The sequence below is a fragment of the Bos grunniens genome, chromosome 8 (genome assembly GCF_055505025.1).
Source record: "Bos grunniens cultivar Pamir isolate PY7600 chromosome 8, Bosgru_T2T1.0, whole genome shotgun sequence".
Classification (NCBI taxonomy): Eukaryota; Metazoa; Chordata; class Mammalia; order Artiodactyla; family Bovidae; genus Bos; species Bos grunniens.
The window spans coordinates 26,214,581-26,237,846 of NC_141172.1; the positions used below are offsets into that span (position 1 = coordinate 26,214,581).

At 38.6% G+C, this 23,266-nt stretch overlaps 1 protein-coding gene across 17 annotated transcripts in view; it reads left to right on the top strand.

The window, feature by feature from the left end:
* Window positions 1-23,266, top strand: part of BNC2 (basonuclin zinc finger protein 2) — a 485,666-nt gene that overhangs the window by 153,750 nt on the left and 308,650 nt on the right. For 14 of the 17 annotated variants that reach the window (XM_086415025.1, XM_086415024.1, XM_086415003.1 and 11 more), the window contains one exon: window positions 2,248-2,448. The exons of the other annotated variants lie outside the window; for them this stretch is intronic. In XM_086415025.1, the coding sequence (XP_086271151.1) occupies window positions 2,248-2,448 (201 nt within the window). The remainder of the gene's footprint in view (window positions 1-2,247; window positions 2,449-23,266) is intronic. 17 annotated transcript variants of the gene reach the window in all.

Genomic DNA, 23,266 nt, shown 5'->3' on the forward strand with positions numbered 1-23,266 from the left:
GGGGAATTTCAAGTCTTGCAGAATAACAGTTTTAATAAAAGAGTCTATTACTGCAGGTGCTTGCTGCTGCATGCCAGTTGATTTTTGTGTTGTTAGAGTGTGTGTGTGTGTGTGTGTGTGTGTGTGGTTGGTGGGGAGGGGGATACTTGGGAAAGGAGAGGACCATAGGACTGGAAGAAACGAGGGGTGGGGGCTGGAAAAAGAAGAAGAGGGAGTGAAGGAGAGAGGAAGGAAGGAGGGGGAGCCGAGAGGGTGAGAGCAGGAGAGCCAGAGGCAGGCGAGAGAGAGCACACAGGCAAAGCGATACAACAGAGCCTGCAAGGAGCGAGGAGGAAGCTTGCTATTGACAGTGTCCTTAAGCCTCCCACAAATAACAGCCATTAGTGGGAAGGTCAGGAGCTGAGCAGGCAGCTTGACTGAGGCACTGAGTGCCACTTCAGAAATCAAGAGGCTAGCAAATTTTAGAGGGAGTTTAAGTGGGTAATAGCTAGCTGTAAAGGTACAGTCACTGTTGACAATTGACTCATAGGGTTTTTCTGCCTTCCCCCCTCCAGAATATTTTTATTGACCACAGGTGGACTTAATATATTTTAAGGCAACAATTCTTCGGGTTCTTGTTTGTTTCTCTTCAGATATTGAATTTGCTGCTTTTGAGACTTTTTTGTGCTTAATGGTGGTGAACCGGAGGGAAGTTTAACAGAAAAGCTTTCAGGAGATGGCGGTTCTAGAGGGGAAGGCACATTTGTGTCAACATACTGCACGTTTTCTCATCTTTTCTCATTGTCCACTAATGACACCGAGCTGCCATTGAAGCTCTTTTCTGTTTTTTTTTGTTGTTTCAGAGAGTAAGGTTTATTGTTATTCTTGAGTTAAGAAGGAGCAAGGAGAGTGGTACATTTGTCCTCGGTATTTGTAGGTGGTTGAAGATTAATGTGCCTTACATTTTAAGTTTAGGAAGGATGGCTTTTTCCTGCTGACTACTTTTATGAGACGACATGAATTTAGCTTTCCATTTTGGAGTTACTGTTTACGTAGAGTGCATTTTGTTCAGTTCTGCTTTTCCATAAATAAGGTAGATAAATACGATCTAATAAATAGATGTTTTGTTTTAAACTAGGTTTAATTAAAAATACAACATGCTATCGAGGTTATATTTCATCAGGCTGGAAAATGTTATAGAATTTTTATAGAGATCTTGAATGAAAAGTGGAATTTTTATATTCATTACTTTTTGCCTGAAATGGGACAGGCTTTTTTTCTTCATCTTTTTCATGATTTGAAAGGATATTGTAGAAGCTTCATCCAGGAACTTTAACAAAGGATTTTTTTTTCTACTTATTGAGCTTTAAGAAAAGGTACACTTTTTTCCTTTTCCATTCAGTTTCTTATTGTTTAACATCCAATTGAGTAATTAATGCCCCGAGGGAACTGTATAATAAATAGTGTGTATTTATTTTGCAAATGTTTATTGTGCATCTTCTATGTTCAAAAACCTGCTAGGTTTATGTATATACTTTTTAGAGTGTAAGGTCACATCACTATGTATATTATTTTCTCCAGGAGTTTATATGTGATTATAAATAGCCCAGCACATACTATTTCTTTTAGGAGCTAACATTTAGACAACACCTAAGCCAACTTCACATTCTCTTACAGCTGAGTATTTGTCTTTCTTCCAGTGTAATTAGAGGGAAAAAATGTTTTCAAGCCTGGTAGTTTACAAATGTTAAAGCAAAGACTAATGTCAGATACTGCATGCTATACCCGAAAGCATTGTTGGGAAAAATTCCCTGGGAAGGGCCCCAGCCTCTCCTTGCCCTGTGGACCATCCCTGATCTCGGTGCTGCTTGGAGTGTGCATGAGTGTGTATCTCTCCGTGTGTCTGGAGAGGGGTTAGTGCAGGGTGTCATTCGGTGCCTGACAGTGGAACAGTGCAGTTGACTCTCAGCTCTTCTATCCAATGACATGCAGTGGCTTAGAGTTTGAAGCTGATGGTTGGGTCTCCAGTGCTGCCTGCACACCTGACAGGCAGCTGTTAAACCGAGCGAAGGCAAGCTCAGGGAGTCACAATCTATGCATAAATGATAGGGGTGTCTGTGTAGAAGGTGCAAAAGAAGCTCTGACCCCCCTCCCTCCCCCAAATCTCCCCCTTCCCAAATGAAATGCACAGTTCAGCCAGCTTCTTAACTACACTACACTCCTGCTACTGGCTGCCAAGAGGCTCAAAAATCCACCTTCACTTTTCAGTCAGAAGAGGCAGAAGTGGATGTGAGAGAAAGAGAGACACAGAGAGACAGAGAGCCAAAGAGGGCAAGAGACTTGACTTTAAGAGACTCCTGTACTGACAACTCCATGCAGTTCGGAACCAGAACGACTCCAGCTGAACCAGGGTTCATGGGAACATGGCAAAACGCTGATACTAACCTCTTGTTCAGAATGTCCCAACAGGTAAGTTACTTTTTTTTTTTTTTAAAGGAAACCTTGAATTGTTATGTGTACTTTTGTTTCTGGTATTTTCCTTTCTAAACATTTTTGAAATCCTGATCACTTCGTAGTTTGGGCTCTGTTTTGTCATAACTGTTACTGGAACGAGCAGGGTTACTTCTCGGCTTCCCTAAGGGCTCCTTAAAAGAAAAGGGGGAAAGGATACTGAAGTAAAAGAAAGGAAAGGCATTTGTGGCAAAGTTTCACAGTCCAGCCAGGGTCAGGGGAAGACTTCATTTATTTCTTTGTTTTCTGTTAAATAATAATAATAAAAAGCCACCCCCCGCCCCCAACCCCCACCCAGGACATGTTATCTATCTGCATTAATCACTTCATCCAAGTGGCTGCTATCTCAAGAGTAAGGTTTGCCAACCCCACGGCCATGAAATATAGGGGCCCCTCGGCCCTGCCCGACGGACTTCCCCGGGCTAGAAGCGGCTTGACTCCGACCCCGGCCGGGGAGAGGAGGCTGCGTGGGAGCCGCTGGCAGCGCCGCAGAGGGGCGCGGGTGGAGGCGGCGTGCGTGACGGCCTGAGCCTCTGGCCGGTGCCAGCTCCTCCGCCGCTGCCGCCGCCGCCGCCTCTTGCGCGCTGGCCCTGCGCTCCCGCCGCTCCCGCTCGGCTCCCGCCCGCTCGCCCACCCGCCGGCCGGTGCACTCACACTTCGGCAGCCTTGGCGTCCTCCCCAGAGCCGTCCTCGGGCCGCCTGGCTGCGCCGCCGCTGGCTCTGCGGGGAGGGTCGACGTGTCCGCCCAAGGCCGCCGGCTGCTGCTCGTTAATCAGCGGAGCCCGCGGCTCATACCGTGTACCGTGCGCTTGGTGGTACCTACGCGCCCCGCGCGCCTGGCTCCTCTTGCACAATCGCTGGCTCTGCGGCTCCGAGGGGGAGCGAGGGGGAGAGGAAGCGAAGGGAAACAACCCAGAAACTTTCATCTTGGACTGTGCTCAAGCGAGGGAGGGAAGTTCCCTGGTGCCTCCCTCCCAGACACGTCTTTGCTTTTCAAAAGCCTCCATCAGACCCACACAAAGCAAGAGTTAGTATGATACTAGCCTCCGCACGGCACGAAAGTGTGACTGTACACTGGGATTTTAAGCAGATGGAGGTTGTTAGGAAATGGGTATTGCTTCTCTCTCTCTCTCAAAAAAAAAAAAAAATACTTCAATTACTTTCTTTTATGGAAACCTACTTTGTTTGTAAGGAGTTCATGAGAACTAAATACTTTTATTGAGTTAATTTGATTTTTAAAGTGTTGGTGAAGAAGGAAATAAACCAGTTTACCAGACTGGAGACTACCACAAGTTTAGAAATACATCTGCGAAAGGTAGTACAGAGAGCCAGGGTTTTGTAGCCTTTAGCTAGGGAACAGTTGTATCACACAGTTCTAGATAGGATAAATGCGTTTGAATAAGGTGTATTTTGACATATCCTGTAGAGGGACCCTGATTACTGCTGATACAGTAAGCTGGGATTTAAATGCAATCAACACAAGCCCAATAAGCAACTCTTTATGTGCAATTTCCCATTCTTGCAAGTTAAAAAGTTCATTTCCTCTCAGAGATATTCTTTGGCTTGCCACTGCCGGGTGCTTTGAGAGGTGTGTTTCTGAGGCACATCCCTGCCTGGGTGACTCTCTTCGTGGTTGGAACACAGAGTATGTTTTCACTGACCTTAGGACCAAATAACTTGTTCTCTACTTTAAAAATTAGATATCATCTTCAGGGTTTTCTTGTTACTGGAGGTCGTGGTCTGTGTATGTGTGCGTGTGTGTGTTTTGAAAGGGGAAGTTGGTTTAGGTCTCCCTCTAGCTAGAAAAGAGTTAATAAAACCAGATAGAGATAATGATCAATTGATAAATGGCTATTGAACCACATAGATGGTGTTAGATTACTTCTTTGGCACTAGCCCATTTCCAAGTAGATTTGAATCTAAGGAGATTTTAAGTTGTGCAAAGCATTTTAGCTAAAAAACAAATAAAAGTAAATTACATAAACGGTGGATCAAAATTGGAAAAATAATTTGAAATTGCTCAGACAGAGAAATTGTGCAGCTAAACCATTATGATGTCTTTGATCCAGCTGTTTCACTCTCTGGATGTATAAAAATCTCTTTTGTGTGTACCTGTGTTTATATACGTGTGAAAGTGAGCATCAGTGACTATGGAAAGAGTAGAAATATAGGGAAATAATTTATGCTTTATGGCTGCTGTATGAGGTAATGTTAATTATACTATTTACTAAACAGTACAATGAAAGGAGAAAATCACAATTTTAAAAAGTGTAGTTATTTTATTTTATATGTTTTCTTTATTTTTTGGTTTTGATGTAGTTGGCAACTCCCTCTTTTTTCTTCCTGTCATGGTTATTAAATGCTTAGCTCCTCTGCATTTTTGGAAGGCATCTAAAGAGGGTATAAGTTTACATGTTTTTTTTTCCTCCTTCAGGATGATGTTTTAGTTTGTATAAATATTGTGTAAACTTAAATTGAAACTATGTGTAAATCCTAAAATGTGTACTGTACATGTTCAATATACATGTTTATTTTCCTGACCTATAGTTCATCAGCAATGCTGATTCAGTGTGTGTGTGTACATGTGTGTAGGTGCCAATGTAAGGAAAGACACTTCTTGACATGATCTCTCTCGAAGCCAACAGTTTCAAGGAATACTAGTCTCTATTACACATTAAGCCAGTTTTTGTCTTACTACAGGTAAAAGTTTGTCCAGTTAAAGCTGCAGAATTTTATATTTCTAAGGCCTAGAGATATTTTTCCTGTATTAAGATTATTTTAATTTCTAAGGGAAAAAAATGGACTTAGTTCATGAAGTGAATATTTGGGGCATTTTTTTGTTTCAAAGTTATCTGTAATAAGATAAAAACTGAGAGATTGACCTGATCATTTCTTTAAATATTAGAAAAGCCTGACTAGCCAGTTTCAAAACTGAACTATAGAGAATTCACAATCCGTATTATTTAACTACAGCAAAACTTAAAGTGGGAGATAGCTCATAAATACTGAAATTTAATATTCTAGCGTTGTGTCTTCTATGGGTAATTTAGGAAGTAGGGATATAAAAATCTTTGTCTTTTGTTTTGTATGAGCCAAGTTAGATATGCTTATATGTAAATATTTCAGTCTGTCTAATTCTAACAAAAAGATACCACAATCTGAAGCCAATTTAGATTTGGTGGAACTAAGTCTATTCCGCTAAAGTTCAAGATATGACAATTTGACTGCATTTTCTTGCCTCTATATTTTTCTTCCATATTTTAGTATGATTTTTTTTCAAAAGGGATAATATTTTCCCATACAGACAAATACTTGATAACCTTGAAGGGCATGACTCTTAACTTCTCTAAAGGGAGTTCTTCTTTGGGTCACTTTGATCAGTGACAGGTCGAGAATAACCAGAAACTCTTTGCTCATCTTTTCTGTTCATCTCCTAGAGTCCAGAATGTTGTTTTGCCCATTTTAACCTCACAAGGTATTGTTAAAAGCAGAAAATAAGGTCTGCTTTTGGAAATCGTTGTTGTTTTAAACCAGGCTATAAATGATGATTTTTTTTCCATTTTTGTAAATACTTTGTTCATGTGAGAGAATAGCAATTAAAATTGTTTGTACTCCCTCAAGGGATGCAGTAGTCTAATAATATATTTTGAAATCTTCTCAGAAATAAAACTGTAACAGGTAAAGGGCTAGAGCTTATGCTTTACACATTACTAGAGGCATTTACCTTTTATTATTGGTGAGGTATATTTAACCTGTTTCAAATAAAATGTGAATCCCTTAATAAGGTCTCTTTTCAGACACGAGTGAAATACTAAGTTAGAATTATAAATGACTCTGTGCATCATTATGTAGTAATTTAGGATTCACCCAATGATGTAACAAAATTAACAACGTAATTTCATTGTGAAACTGTGTCTTGTTAAAGAACAACTGTCTGACATTCTCCTACAGTTGCTTTATTTAACTTCATGCAAATATTATTAGTAGTGACATTTTTCTATTGTGCATTAGATTCTCTCATTAGCATGATGTGTTAGTTATCACCAGAGAAATCGTTTCCTAGATAGGTGAGGGGCAAACCAAGAAAGCTAAAAATTAAATCAGTGATTTACATTAATACCAGAGCGTCTGCTCACCAGAGATAGGACAGAATCAAGCAAACTTTCTCACTAATATAAAATCTAGCCCATTTCAGAGAAATGATAAATAAAATATATTGTCAGAAACATATAACAACATTGCTGGCATCCATTTAAAAGCAGGTTCGATATGCATTTTCCTCCCAGTAGTCTTTTAGTTCTTTCTATTCATATAGGCAAGCACAGTTTCCGTTGGTTGAATCTATATATTTAAGTGGAAATGGTGATTTTGTCTGACTTCCTACCTTCCCCCCCCCAAATAATTTGAATGTTTATGCACTAACAGTTTAAAAGGCACATAGGCAGTGTTTCTTACAAGTCAGATGCCTAATTGTATATCGTGGTTTGATTCTTCTTTCTAGTTCATAGCATGTATTTTATTCTTAACTCTATCCCCCTCATGCAGCTGTCCCTTTTAACAGAGGATGTATATTCTTATTTAACCAGAGCCCGGAGTAAAGCAGTTGATAGTTAATGGTCTTTGAAAATGACTTTCACTGCCAGGCATCAGCCATCTCTAGGTTTCTGCACTTTTCCTCCTCCCTTTTTACTCCCCTTCTTACAGTTGGTGTGTTTCAGTAATCACATCTTACTAAAAAAGGATTAAATTGACCAAACTGACGGTCTTGATGCTAAAATAAATATTTATATTATATTAGGAGGCATGTAATTTCAGCCTGTTGAATTAGTAGGCTCCTACCTCCAATTTAGTTTCCTCTCTAATTTGTGTGATAATGTTTTAGATTGAAGACTTAACTGTAGACATCTATTCCAATATAATTCTTCTCATCCATTCTTATCATGTAACACTAACATTAGGAATTTGGGTAATTGTTAAAATACAGGTTGTAGCACAGGTGCTTGTGTGTTGGCCTGTACTTTGTAAGTCTGTGTATAACAGGCAGACTTCACTTAACAGGTACTGTCTAATTTGTACTGCAAGGGGAAGGAACGTAGTAGGCCCTATATATGGTGTTTACATACATGTTAAAGCAAATAAAGCAGGCACAAACATATTCTCAGATGGATATGTGATATAGATTGGTATATATTAAAAAAATCTGTGCACACATTTCAAGTTTATTTTCACCATGATACAGTAAGTGACTTTGAACATAGTAGGTGATCATTTTGAAATTATTTTTCTCGTGTTTCTATCATCTGCAAACTGGGCCTGTGTGTCTGTGTATAATCTGTAAGGCCTTAGCAAAAGCTAAGGTGAATCAAGTAACCACAGTCCAAAAACAAATCCCTAAAGGTGTAGCTATGTTATCTATATAATTGTAGGTATTTTTTAATAATCATATTTATGAGTGTATCTTAACGTTGACTGATAAATCCCATTCCTCATGCGTGGCGTTATGGAAATCTGATTGATGGAGTGACAGGACAGATTTGGGCTCCCACAGCAGCACATCCTCCCACTCCTGTGTCAGGGTTAAGAGCCGCGGCAAATCCTCCCTAACTAATTAGATGCTGAGTAAGGCATCTCAGAGAAGTTGGGGCAAAAGTGAATGGGTCACAGCCAAAGCAGGATTGCAAGGACTCCAGTGATAGAGAAAGCATTCAAGTTTGCCAGGTCGTTGTGACACGGGGAGCTGACTCCACGGGAACGGGCCGTTACAGATAGTGAGCTGGCGTCACCCCGTTCCATGAAAAACACACATTCTAGTGCGTCTCTCTTCCCACCTTGCCTGTCTGACACACCCTTAAAGAAAGTTAGATTGGGCATCTGCCTTTATCAGTCTGCAGAGCTTTCGAGAGGGCTTTTCCTGTAAACATGTATAGCTAATGGCTGTGAAAGGCCAAAGAAGTATTTTCTGAACTTGAGACTTTTGATTATAATGTGTATATGTATCAAAAGGCATGAGACAAGACACTGGAATTTGCCTTTAGCTTGTGTCCACAGTTGGAATCATGGTGTTGGAATTGAACTACGAGTTAACTCCTTTCTTTCCCGTGGAGTGTTGTCAGGGAACTTTTTGGTAACAGGGAGAAGAGAGTGAATTGTGGGTGACTTTTTCAGTGAGAGAATTTTTTTTTTCTGGGAGTCCCTCTTGTTGCTGTCCAAGGAACATGGAACGTAATGGTTCCAAGATTTCCTTTCACGTGAGGTTTGGAGCCTGGTTTGTTCTGTGGGTGGAATGAATTCTTCACCATGTGAAAATCCTCTTGTCCCTCTCATGGTGTGTTTTTGCCGCTACATAACCATGCTTCTCCAGGCCTTGGTCAGAGAGAAGATTGTTTGGGGATCGTAGGAAATGATTGATCTTACCCCTGTCTGCCAAAGCTGATGCCATTTTTATTTCCTGAAAGCAGCTGGCTTCCACATTTTGCTTGGTGATCCTCCATCTCCTTAAGAACCAGGGAAAGGAGGGGAAAGAGAGTCAAAAACCCTTTAAAGGAACTTTGACATCTATTTTTAAGCTTTAGAGAAATAAAGGAAAAGAGGCATAATTCAGGCACAGCAGCCTTTCTGTCTTGACATACAAGCAAGACATTGTATCGAAGAGGGAGTTTTTTTTCCTATAAGATACAATTGTAAACAGGCGCAAAAAATAAGAGGAAAAAACTTTCTGAGTAACTAAAGCTCCAGGAAGTTTTACTATGTGCAGATGACACCCGGGAAATGATGCCTGGGCAGTGACATCCGAGGTACCTTGGCTCCTCACCGAGCAGGATCTGTACTGCCTTTTCCCTCCCCAGCTTTAAAAGAAAGTTTTAGAGACTGGGAAAAAAAAAAAAAAAAAAAGTATTGATTCTTTTTTAATTTGTACATTCCCTGTAGGAACCCTAGCAAATTTCATAGTGTACATTCAAACCCTAAGGTGAAAAATTTATGACTGGAGTTCATTTGGTTGAGGGTGGTGTGCAGTGTTCTATTCAAACGCTCTGGATAGCATTTCATGCCACAGAATCAGAGAGCAGGAGAAGAGAAAAAGAGCTGTATCATTTCTTCATTCACACAGCCTTTCTTAATGGAAATGCTTGTGGAAAAACAATGCATTACTCAAACTGGCTAACGTAGAAATCAAATTCTCGGCTTATTAATCATCATTCCAATTAAAAAAAAAGAATTGATCCTTTAACAACAAAATAATATCCTTTTGTTTTTCTTTAATTAAGCCCGTCAGTTTTTTCATTTCTCTCTGTGAAGAAAATGAAAATAATCTTGAACAGTAGGAAGTTACTCATTGTAACAGGGATTCTCTTGAGCATATCTGACATCTTATTTACTCAGTATTTTTGGACTGCAGTCTTATTTTGCTACTGTCTGTAGGGTTTGTGTGTTGTTGCTGGGGGCGGGGAAGGGGGTCGCTTTAAGTCTCATTTCTGTTTGGTTGGCAGCCACTTACTTAATGACCTAAATACATGATTAGACTGTTTTTTCTTCCTATTCCTGTTCCCATAGACCTATTAATTTTCTTGCTTTATTCTCCTTTCCTTTCTTTTTTCTTTTTCTGGATTTCTCCTTACTTTCACTGGCTCTATTTGCCCTAATAAAAAGGAATTAAAAGGAACCTTCTTGCCAGTACATCACTCTGGCAGAGGGATGGAAAGAGGTGCCACCCTCAGATGTGGTCCTCAGCGTGAGGTGCTGACAGGAGGACTGTCCTGAGTTCTGCTCTGTAAGGGTTCTTTAAGTCCGGGCGTGATAAAAACATGTAACCAGGGGCCCAGGCTTATCATTCAAAGGCGCTGAAAGGCAGTTCAATTGGATCCTTCGCTGTGGAAGAAAGTACTTAGCTGAAAAGAGATTTTGCTTTTTCTCTTTTCCTTTTTTAAAAGTAATTCTTGGCTTTATCATCTGTGCAGTTAGATTTACATCTGCACAGGAGAGCATTTTGTTAGAAGGAAAAACATGAAGTTTTCCATCAATAGGTTGAAGGTATGACTCTCTGAGACAAACTACAGTTAATAAGAGTTAACTGAAACGTTGAAGAAAAAAATAATCAAAGTCATGGCAGGGCTAATATTAATGGATGACAGTATATATTGAAATGGAAAACATGCAGTATACAGAACACAGTGAGGATTCACTGCTATTTTGTATTTAGTAAATTTTAACCCATTGTCCTACGCAGCTGAGAGACTGTTAAAATGGACAAGGTTCGAAAATATTATTCTACATGGAAAGACACGGCTTCCAGTCCTTGGACCTGCTGTGCTTTTGTGTGACTGTCATGAATTTTTCAACTTTATTAAGGTATCTCTTAGTGGCTATTTGTTCTCTAGACAGATCTTCAGGACTCATAGTTGATGATCAGAGTACCTGAACTGGGAGTTTAAACAGAAAAAATCCAGGATAATGAATGTTTTACATGCTGAAAATAATTACGTTCAGCTGGCTTAACATAATAACAAAACTAATATTAAAATGAGAACCTCTATCTAGGGTTTTCAAAATGTTTTTTTTTTTTCCTTCCATTAAAATTTAAGCAAGAAAAATTTCATTGGGTTAAATCATTAGGAGGACTCTTCGGGCACCTAAATCAGGCATAGGTAAAGCTGCCCACTCCTGTGCCCTCTCCCAGTGCCGGAGAACAGGGGACATGACTGGAAGGCCACGTGCAAGAAATGGGGCAGTAAGTATACAATGACTGTATTCAGGAAGACACCTCCTTGTTGACCTCACGTCAGAACCTAACTCAAGAGCCAGGTAGGATCTGTAGGGCCTATCTAATATTGCATTTCTTTTTTAGGTATTCATATTAGAATACCAGAATGTACCAAAACCAAAGCCCTGCTCTAGACTTTGTGGGAAGACTTCCTGTAAGACCCCACATGGTCGAGCATCTGTATGTGGTGTACAGACAGGCAGGAAATGGATACCTGTCCTTCTGTTGGCTGTGGGAATTAAGTGATTCATTTTTAGGTTTGTTGGGGATTTGTCAGTGGCTGCCTCAAATGCAGTGAGCATATGGATGGCTCACCTTAAAAAGGAATTCCCCTTCTTAGGAATGTCATTTAAATGACATTTAAATGATCCCTTAGTTTGTACCCTTTTGGCTTCTTGAAGGTAGCTTTTTGGTGAAGCTCTTTGTCATTCATTGGGAAAGAGCTGGAGTGATTCTTACTTTGTGACTTGCCCATTTTTAACCAGTGGAAAACTATAGTTACCCTCAAATGAGTTAGAACCAAGCTGAGATAGAGATACCAAGATTAGACTCTGACCCAAACTTCAAATGTCTCATCATTTTCCTTCAAATCATTTCTTTGTTTTCTTGGACAACTTTGGAAAATATTCATGGGACTGAATCAATCTTAAGATATCTTACCAATCCTATTGTCTGTTAAACGGAGTTCATTGTGAAAAAGAATTTTTCCATTTGACTCTTTTTTTTTTTTTTGGACATTTATTATAAATGAAGTAGGAAGGGATCGAAAGAGAAGTCCAACATCTGGGAGAACTTGTTTCAGTAGCTAGCCTGGGAGCCTGAACCCTAGCTTCATACAGGTGAGATGCGTTATGGGAATAAAAGCCTTGTGCATTTAATGAACCCCGCCTGCCTGTCAGCTTGGTTTTTCATGCACCATTGTTGTTCAAATAAGAAAAAGAGAATGTTCACAGCCTGTGGTGAGATTAGAGTAATGAAAATGAAGTGCTAATCTGTCAATAGCAAGCATATCTCATATACTGCTTCCTGGGCCACATTTATGCGTGTGTAATATATTCCAGGTTTTCTCATGACCAGGGAAGCTTGGATGCTCGTTATATTAAAAACACCCTTTTGGTTAAAAGTGAGAAGTTGGTCATTTTTCCTTGGGCAAATAGTTATTTTTAATAATTTCTTCATAAACCAACTGCCGCCTGCCTTCTGAGTTTGCAGATGATCCACTGTTCTTTATGTGCTAGTGTACCGGTACTGTGGGTCTCTCTCTTCTTTCTTCCTTTTTTTTTTTTTTTTAAACAAATACAAAGTGTTGAAATAAGCCTTAGCATAAGCCTAGTTTGAGGTTCGATTTCCTAGAAATCGGTGATTCATAGAAAGAAGGAAGGAGTTAAGTGAATGTAATGCTTCATCCCTATATAATACAGATTAAATATTATTAAACATTCATTATCTCATACTTTTTTTTTGTCTTGACACAGTAAAATGCAAACAAAAATAACCAAATCAGGAATCTTCTAGAACTCTTTTATGTATTTGCAGTCAGCTGCCATGATGTGAGCCCAAGGAGAAAAGCTTAAAACTTTGGTCATCATGAATGGAAATTAACTATATTTTTTCCATAAAATTCCCCTTTCTAAAATATTATAGTAGGTAAATCAACATGAATGTAGTGAATTATACATTTCCTAGAATTGTTTTAATCAGTTTACTCAATTATTTGAGAAATTAAATTTTTTTCCAAAATGATACTTAAAGAAAAAAGAGTGAATTTAATCTTAGATTATAACAAGATGTTTTAAAGAAAATCTGAACATTTACATGTATGCTACCCATGGGGTCATCTCTTTTAAGAAGCCTCTTAAGAAATGGTTTCAGAAGAAGTGTAAAAGGTGTGGGGAGAGGTAAATTAATAATTGAGTTCCAGGTGTCTGCTGCTAATTGCTTAAAATTCAAGCATAATTGATATTAAGGAAAAATGCTTCCCAAAAGGAATAACATTGTTGTTCAGCTTTTGGGTATAAGACTTTATTTATGGAGCTCATACTTTGGGCATTTTCTCTTTTTCTATTCAAATAGGTGTTAAGGAATGCAGTATGATTGTTATGATTTTGTAAACTGTTTACTTAAAGTTGTTCAGGTTGTTAAGAGTCAAGAGAATATGGGGATTAATGTCTAACTGAAGTAAATTTGGCATGTGTTCAAGGGTTACTTTCTTAAGGTGAGAATGGAAGAAAAGCACCTCTTTTAAGGAAGGAAACACCTAATTAAAAAAATAATCTTTCAAGAATGTGGTCCAGTGATGAAACATAACTTAGAAACACTCTATGAAAGTTGATTTACATTTTCTTTTTAATAAGTTGGAATATGGCTAGTCATAGCATATTTAATACATTCTGAACTGTATAGTACTTCAGAGGTAGTCTGTTGATATTCTCGGAGGAAGCAAAAAGATACCTTCCTCTGTTAAATAGGGTGTTTCTAATTTGTTTGTAAAAGCTAGTAATGGATAGAAGTACTATCTTCTTGTGGTTGATTGGAAGTAGAGAAATAGATTTTCTCCTTGAAATTACTTGCAGTTAAGGGAAAAAGCAAAATAGATGTGCATTGTAACTGTCATAGACATCTGCTTTTAGGTAATCATTTTTAAAGAAATATGCCATGACTTTTGGGGTCATTCAAACCTGCAATAATGTCTATTTAATATAAGTATAAATGTCAGGTTGTGGCATACATGTGGAGCCAGTAAAGACGAATATTTCCTGTGATAATATTCATGCATCCTAAATGTTGACTTTTGAAATTTACCTTGAAGATGTATTCTATTTTCACATTAGGGTCAGTTTTCACTTAAGTACAGGATCGTTCTAGAAAGGAAGCACAGAAGTGTTAACATGTGAAGGAACAAAATGGATGTAGATCCGAGTAACAGCATTGACTTGAGCATCTTTGCTGGGCTTCAGGGAAGAATGTGGTTGATTGAAAACCAGTGTAAATGTTTTGTTGAACCACTGTTTAAGATGAGATCATCAGTTTCGGATTTGCTTAAAATTTTTTTTTTTTAATTTTGAAAAGCAGTTTGCTTGGCACTTAATGTTTGCTTGAACAACTGTATTTTGAAAAATCTACCCACCATCTTACATTATGCAAACTCATGAAATAAGAAAGAGAAGATACCCTTCTCCTTTTCTTCCACAAACTCTGTTAACCCTCTTTGGAGTTTTATGTCTTTTTAAAGATCGAGTTGCCCAAAAGGGCCACGAGGAAGTAAGGTAGTAACAAGCAAGAGTGAATCTGATGGGGGACTGCAGTGCTTCAGAAGGACCTTGTGTCAACCACCGTGAGGTTTTAGCTCCCCAGATCCAGACAGTTGTTGTCAGGTGGGGATGCAGGCCCTGTGTTGTGAGATCCTTCTCTTCTCTCTCTCTCCCTTTTTTTAATGGGAAGTCAGAAATCCAGATTTTTATGTGGACTCCCCTGATTTTTAAATCTTGGCAACCTTTTCAAATATTTTTAAAAGTGTGTGGTCCAAGCAAAACTCATCTGTAGGCTTTATTCAGCCTAGTGACTGCCAGATAGAAACCTCTGTTTTAGATAGTATTTTAATGGATGAAGATAATAGTTTCATTGCATGTGAACATTCATCTTGGGAATTCCCCACTGGGATGAACCAAATTCTTCATTTTTTTTTAACAGTTAAAAAAAAAGGTTTAGTAAATATATTTCTGGTGCTGATAGTTTTGATGTATAGCTTTTCTTCTTGTGACCCACATACAAAGAAAAATCAAATGTGAGCAAAACAAAAAATAGAGCCTTTTAATAAAAGTTGAAAAGTAAGAATTTTAGAATTCTAGGGAAGAAAGGGGAGATTTCTAAATTTGGAAAAGAATTCCATGATTTGTGTCAGTAACTGATGTAGATGAAAAGTTGAATTCAACTATAAAGAGCTTTTTATCTCACCTTTAAGCAGTGGATCATTGGCCCTGAATCTTTGCGGGATTGCAGTAATTTACCAGGCAATTGACTATGATGTCACGGGGAGGAGATGAACCACAAGGGGAAAACTTCTCTATGCTAGTTCATACAAGGCCAATATTGTATACAAGCTTCTAGAAAACATCATTTATGTTGTATAAGATATGTTTTCAATGCTTGTGTAAATTTTTTGAAGGGGCTCTTGAAGATAAAATAATCTATTTATAGTTGAATTTCTCTAGGCAAATCAGATATCAGCATTTTCAACAGAACCAGTAATTAATTGGTTTGAATTTCAAATTGAAGGTCATCCTGTTATTGATTTTCGTGGGAACAGGAAACAACATCTTGTTAAAATGATCTGCAAATGGTGCCTCCGTGTGCCTAGTTTCTGTCTAGGGTCTTGTTGAACAGCATCAACGTCAGTGTCGGGCTCCAATCAGAAGGGAGTCACTGCTGATATAAACATAACAAGCTGTTGGTTTGCTTCCAGAACATCAGAGAAGAGCTGAGCTGGAACAGAGACCAGAGAGTAACAGTTTGTTTTATATAGTAAGTCAGGTATTTTAACTCAAGTGACTTGTGCGAATTGTTACGAAGCATCTGTCAGTGTGTCAGAATGATGTTGGTATGCCATGTTCAAGAAGTTCAGCATCAACACAATTGTGACTTACCAGTTTTAGAAACCTTTCAACTAGGAATTAGATAAAATAATCTTTCATATTGGGGAGGGAAGCATTGCCATAAAGAGGGTGGTGAAGAATGGAGGATAAAAGAATATACTCCTTTAGATGCTCTTCCTTTTTATAAAATAACATTTGTGTCTTGTATTTTAGAAGCAGTTTCATTGGTGCATGTACCAGGCTGTTTTAAAGCAGTCCTTTCTTTCTCCCTGTGTTTATACTTCTTGCAAATGGTGTAATGTGAGTGTAACATGAACGAGGTGGGTGGCAAACATGATGCCTTTCTAAACCGAAATAAGTATTTTAATTTGAGCTATGCGAAACAAGTTGGAAAGTGCAGCTTCTTCTTAGGGTTCAAAGTAAAATTCTTAATAAAAAAAAAGGGGTGGGGGAGGAGGGGGAGCCTTCCGTTTTAAATACCCTGGAGCTGTGAATGCAGTTATTTCCAGGTTGACTTCATTTTGTGTAGGCATGACGGTGGCACCAACCATCTACGTTAAGCCTTAACATTCCACAAAGCCATTTCAAGTTTATTATGAACTTCAAAGTCTGCTCATCCCTAAGAGAATATCAAGTTTAAGCATGCCACTCTGCCATAGTCACAGTCAACTTTCTTCAATCAAGAAGTGACTTTCTTGAGTCAATAAGGCTGACTTTCCTACAGGTGATCCAGTCTTTGAGTCCAGTGCAGTCATCTCGCTGATTGTTGCCCTCCTGAGTTGCTAATCTGTCTTGATAGCAGTGGTTGGAAAGTACCCCCAAATAAGGCTGGACTCCTCACAATTTGTTTAAAGCTTTACAATCAGGTCACCATTCTTTTTCAGCTTTACTCCTAGAGCTCAGGTCATTGATCCTATTTTACCAATTCCCAGTTGGAGTTTCATTACAGGTTTTAGAAACATAGGGGAGTGTGGGGGAAGATGCTGATGCTTCCCAATGCTGTCCCAATTCTCGCTAGTTTCTACGCTTCAGATGGCTACTAGTGCTTTGGGAAAGAATATGGGGCTGTTCAGCCTGATCTCTTGGTGTTTAGCGTCTCTTTTTAAGGAAAGGAATTCTTCATTTCCTTTATGTAAAATGCCTACCCTTTGGGAGGCTCCTGGTCTTTAGTTCCTACCTCACTTAATAAACCACCCCTGTCCGTAGTATCATGCATCTCAGAGATGGAACTTGACGGACTAGTCAGCATTGCAAAGGTCACCCTAAAGCTATTGGCAGCATACACTGCCCTTTGTTGCTCAGTGATTATAAAGCTACCTTAGCAGTTAACTGGATGGATTTGACTGAGCTGCTTTTCCCGAATACCAAATTACCCATTTCTTATAAACACCTGATCGAATGCCCAGTCACAAGCTGTCTCAAGTATATTTTCAAAAGATATCTTTAACAATACTTGAAATATCAGTGCTTTGGCCACCAGAAGGGGTAGTGTCCATTGCATTGTTTTGCTTCAGTGAAAGTATTTCTAAATTATTTGAGAGTTTTTGCAGTATCTGAAATGATAATGTTCCAACAAATTAGAAAATTAAAGGTGTTCCCCGAAGTTTCCTTACATTACAGCTTGTCTTCTGTTAGTGTAGCAGTATTTAAAATCATGTTGTGAATTGACTGTTTTTTAAGAGAAATGCTATAAAACTTTATTTCCTTTCATGTTGTTTCCCATGAATATAAAATATGGAAAGAGCTCTTTTGGTTTTAGGTAATAACTTTAAACAGTATAAAACTGGGTTTCACCATTTTTGTGTATTCAAATGCACTTCACAGTTTTCTTACTGAAATATTAGTTCAATTCTATTCAGAATTATAGAGGAATAACTAATAAACGATCAAGCTAGGCAGGGGAACTGCACTTGAGACTTGAGTTTTGTATTTTGCATGCTTGCATTGATTTTGTGATACCAGTACAATCTTGATATACTTTCTAGTACACAGGTAGCATCTTTGCCTTTAGCTGTCATTTAAATAGAGATGAGTAAAGAGTAAATAATTATCTTTACATGATGCATGTACTTTGGACTAACTTCTCTCTCAAATATGTGATTTGCCATATACTCTTACCTCCTCCAGTTCTGTTTGGTCCTTGTTGGATTGGGTAAGCAATTTAGGCATTTAAAATTACTTCTTCTTTGGTTTCAAAGCGAGTAAGTAAAGGTGCAGAGAAATCCCTTCAGTTTACCTTTCAGTATCTTTGAACCAAGCAAATTCTGTCCTACCTTCCTGTCATGCATCCATTCAGTTTCTCATTGAGCTAAATAAGCACATCTATAGCAGACTATATTCCCCCCCCTCTCCAAAATAATAGGATGGAATCAGCATTCAAATAGATTTTGTTGCAAAAATTCAACAATCAAAGGAAGGGAACCAAACAAAAATGATTTAAAATAAGATGATGAACATGAAGTTCAGGTACTGGACAGTATCTGAAAGCAAAGTATGGTGATAAGAGTTTTGTCTTGCAGGTTCTTAAGACTTAAGCGTTTGTTGAAAAGACTCTTTTTCTTTAACCCAGAGGTATGTTTATCTTAGAATAATAATCATTTCATGCTGTTCATTTTTTTTTTCTAGCTGACCCATTCTCCAGACCTTTTAAAAAAAACTTTTCTAAGTGGATGTAAATTCCATTTTAATTAGACCAGTGCAATCTAATACTGCAACTAGCCAGGAATGGAAGAAACATGCTGGAAGTTAATACAACCCAAATCAGCCATAGCCAGATAATTCCCCTGATCTTTGTAACAACCCCCTTCCCCACCTCCACCATGAAATGACCCTGTTGTTCTGGAGTTTTAACAAGACATTTAAGGTTCATTTAAAAAAATGATCGTCCTTTACAGGATTCTTTGCTCTTGCATTTCTCTTTCTTTCCCTTGCCACACAGCTGTCATTGGTATAGGAGAGAGGTTGGGGGGAGGGGAAGAGGAGGAAGCCCTGTTCAAATCGTGTCACGTAGCACTAATTCATCTGCTCTCATTAGAGGGAGCGAGGGACAGCAGTGATGGCCAAGAGCTGCACTCCACACATGACACGCGAACAGTTTGGGGAATAGAAAATTGCTTTCTCAGGAAGCCCAGCCAATTAAGGACTTGACCATATTGAATGTCAAGTGTTAATTTAGGTTTTTCTTCATTTTCCCAGTAGTAATGCGGGTCCTGTGATGAGCAAATACATGTCAAGTAAAAGTTGATTGCATGAAGGACCCGGGTATTATATGTCACTGACAAGTCACAAATGTACTGAAGTCTTTTAACCCCTTAGGTGGGTGTGGTGGGGGAGGGGAAGGGGAGAGGATTAATGTTACCATAATGATAAGAATAGATAGTTTATGTGGGGATGGCATGGATGGGACAGACAATAATGGTAATTCATGCAAAAACCAGGGATAGGACAAATCCTACTCTGAGGGCATAGAAGCCCTTGAAAAGCATATAATACGATCCTCGGCTGTTGCAGACATGGTACTCAGAATATATATTGTCTGTTTTAAGATTATATGAAAAGGGAAAGTAATGTACTCTATGGTCTTGACCTAGGAAATGCCTTATTAATTATCTCCTTTGAAAGAAAGAAAACATTCGTTAAGTAATCACACTCTTTTGGGCATTTTAATCCTTTGGCTCAGTGCAGCTGTCAAATTTCCAGTATTTATAATTTCAGTTTCAAATCAAATACTCATTTAAAGAAGTAGCTGTGTAATAGCAGAGATGCAACATGAGACCAAAAGAACGTGTGTTGTCCATCTCGAGTGTCTCTGGAGGGTGGTGTTTAGCCAGTAGAAACTGGTAGAAGGTCAGTCATTGTCTTTCATTTCTGTTGGTGCCCAAGTGTAGAAAGGAAGAGATTCAAGCTTCAGTGAGTGAGGTAACTTTGCCTTTTTTAACCTGAATGTTGCAGGTTGCCCATCATGTATAGCATCTCATTTCCATTCATCAGCATTCATTTACATGTGAATGTCCTGAAAATAAGAGAATATCTGTTTCTGTTGCAGTTGTACTGGTAGCAAATAAAAATATCTGCTCACTTTAAAACAGTGCTGTGTGTGTGTCATTTAAACAATCTTAAAGTGAAACTCAGAGCAGTTACAATCTGGTCATTTTCTTCCCTTTTTATGTAATAATCACGTGTCCCCTTCATATCTTTAAGGCTGTCACCTTAATTCAATACTTTCTTGAAACTTACTCTCTTCTATTTATTCCACAGTTTGAAACATACTTGCCTTTGTGTCTTGACAGTGCCTGCACTCTGAAGACTTAAGTCTGATAGTGCTTTAAATTTGGCAGCAAAAAGTATTAAGCCTTTCTCTCAGGTTAGGAGCTGTGCTATCATTAAATTAAAAGTTGGTTAAATTTACATTAAAGAACAGTTAGGAAACAATTCCAAGAATCTGATGTCTAATAAAATATTTTTTTCTTAAGAAAGAAACATTAGGCTCTTAAATGCTGGGATGTAATGTCAGTTCTTTTACATCTCCCCTCCCTGTCTCAAAACTAACCAAATAAAATAAACTAGCCCTCCCTTCCCTTCCTATGTTGATAAGCTCTGTCTATGGGACTCTGGTGGCATTTCAAAAGTACTGTTTAATTACACTCTGATTGTCAGCAGCTTCTCTTCCGCTGGGTGTGCTGAGAGACTTAAGTAAGTTTCCGTAAAGTAAATTCTGATGATGGCAGCTCGGGGTTGCTGATTCAAGTTATTCCTTCTCTTCTGTGTCACTTTTGACGGATGGTACCTAATGCAATCAGCCACAGGCCCACAAAGCCTTTCCTTGGGTTTCGTTAGTAACTGGACCCGGGGTTCCCCTCCTCCCCAGATCTTGCCTTCAGATGTTCACTCCTTCCTGCCCCCCTCCCCAACATGTCAGCCTGAATAGGAAAGGGAAAAGAACTGCAGGACTACCCAGGACAGGCTCTTCCGAAACCTCCATCTCCCGGTGGTGCAGTCAGAGCTGCCTCCCTTTGCGTGCCTTTTTGATAAATTTAAGAAGTCAAATCGCTGACACAGATAGATAATCCAAGTGTATAGGGTGAAGAGTTATAAATTAACACATTATTCCCTCTTAATGTGAAATACTTGAGAATGCATTTTCTCAGTCCCCTGACATCTTACCCGTGAGGGCTCGCATTGTACTTTTCAAGTGGCATTGATTTGTTAAAGCGCTGAATTAGCATCTCTGGCCAGCTGCTTGATCCACTGTTGTGTCATGGGGCTCCTATACCTCCTCTCTCCCCAGCCATCTCTTTTTTTCCCTTCAGTCCTCCCTTAGCTCTCCCGTTGCATTTTGTTTCTGCCCACCTCATTCTCTGTCTGTCTGCTCCTTCTCTTTCCTATTGCTTGTGTGGCTTTCAGTCTGGTTTCATCCTTCTGCATCTCTCTTCTTTTCCTTCCCTCACTATTTCATCTACACACTTCCTTTCTTGTCTCATCTTGTTGCTTCTGAGGGTTGCCCTCACTCAGGGTTAAAGTCTGACTGCCTGTGAGGGTTAAAGTCTGACTGCCTGTAGGGGGTGTGAGGTGGGACACTGGCAGGGACTACTAGGGGTAGATGACTTAGCAAATCCAATAGCTCCAAATAAACTCTCCCGGAGAATAGATTAACATATGCCTGTTTGTGCTTATCTTAATAGGGGTTGGTGAGAAACATCTCACCTATTTTGCTTGCTAGAAATTAAAAGGTAACTTACAAAACTTTAAAATTTGTATTCCCAAATGCCATTTAACACAGTAAAATTTTCTTTTGGTTAAGTTAAAGGTAAAGAAAATTACTGACGGTTATCACAGACTTGATCATATGCTTATACCCACACCAAAATATTTCTGCACAACTTTTGCATTGGTGCAACTTTGTGCAATTCAATAAACTTACTGATAGAACTTGCTTTTCTTACAGGTTGGGTAGTGTTCTGATTCCATTAATTTGGTACCGTTTCATATAAAAACATGACTTCCTCATGGTGCCTCACTGTACCATAGCAGTATTAAGGTTATAAAATTGGTTGACAGTTTTTTTATTTAGAAATAAGGGATGGGTTATTTCTTCTTTTTAGCAGTGTGTCTCAAAGTTTCTGAGGTTTTCAGAGGAACTGCATCACAATTGAGAGGTTTAACATGCTGCATGTGCATGATCACAGACTTTACTCTCTTTCTCTAGATAACTGGTCGAAGATGCTTTGAGATCATCGTGTTGATTGATTTGATATGAGCAAAAAAGTGTATCTGCCTGAATTTAAATAGAAATTATCCTCTGTAATTTTAGTTTCATTGCTTTAAGTAGTGCTGTCTGCAGTTTTACTAGGCTTCCCACTAGTAACATAAAAATTGGATTTGAATATACTTTGGTAATAAGTCAGATCATTTAAAAAATCAGATATCTTTATTGCTGGATTTTATATACGTTAAAATGACAATCTGATTTCAGCATTTATATTTTGAAATGGAAATATTTCACATAGGATTTGATAATCTTTGCCTCTCTGTTGGCTTGATTTCCCACCCCCTATTCCTCAAGTCAATTCCTTTTTTTTAATTAATTGCTGTCCTCCTAGCTAGAATTAGCATGGTTTGGCTAAGGTGAAGGGATTAGAATGACTCTTCAAGGCATGATAATGTCTGTTTAAAGAAAAGGAAGAAAAAAAAGTCTTTTAACTGGGGCTTAAGACTAATTCCATCTACTAAGGAGACAAAAATTACGCTAAAGGAGACAATTTGGCTTTATTTTCTGTTCGCATGTTAACCTGCGTAACAATCATTATTTTGTATTTTAGGGTGTTCTCTGAAGGAAGATGTTCTTTACTTGCTGTAGGAAGGGGATGTGACCTCATTCTAGGAGATTAAGTCTGGAACACCTTTTGCAGGGATAACCACAGTTCACCTGGCTATATAGTTCAGGGTCAAGGTCAGGGTCAGGAGGGACTTGCTTCTTAGAATGGCCTCTGAATAGAGTAGAGAGGACAAATTAGAGGACAAAAAAGTAGGGCAAGGTTGAAAGTGAAAGTGCCCCATATGAAAATAGTTAAGGATCAGAAAAGGAAAAAAAATAGAAAAGTAGAAAGATCTGGAAGGCATACTTTAGAAGTGAGAGAGAAGTTGAGGATAGAGGAAAAAAGAGAGGTTGGAGGGACAAACTTATAATATCTTGTAACTTTGAAAATTAGTAAAAATCAATACTTTTGTAAATGGCTATACAGTACCAAATTGGCATCACTGCAGAGTCCAAAATTAAACATTTAAAAACTTTTAGTGTAATTTTTGAGTATTCATTCGTTGTACATTTATTTTCTCTTGTTCCTTAGTTTGTCGCTTCTGTTCCTTGGAAGGCAGACAGCTCTGCACAAGTAATAAATCAATACATCTGAGTTGAAAAAAACAAATA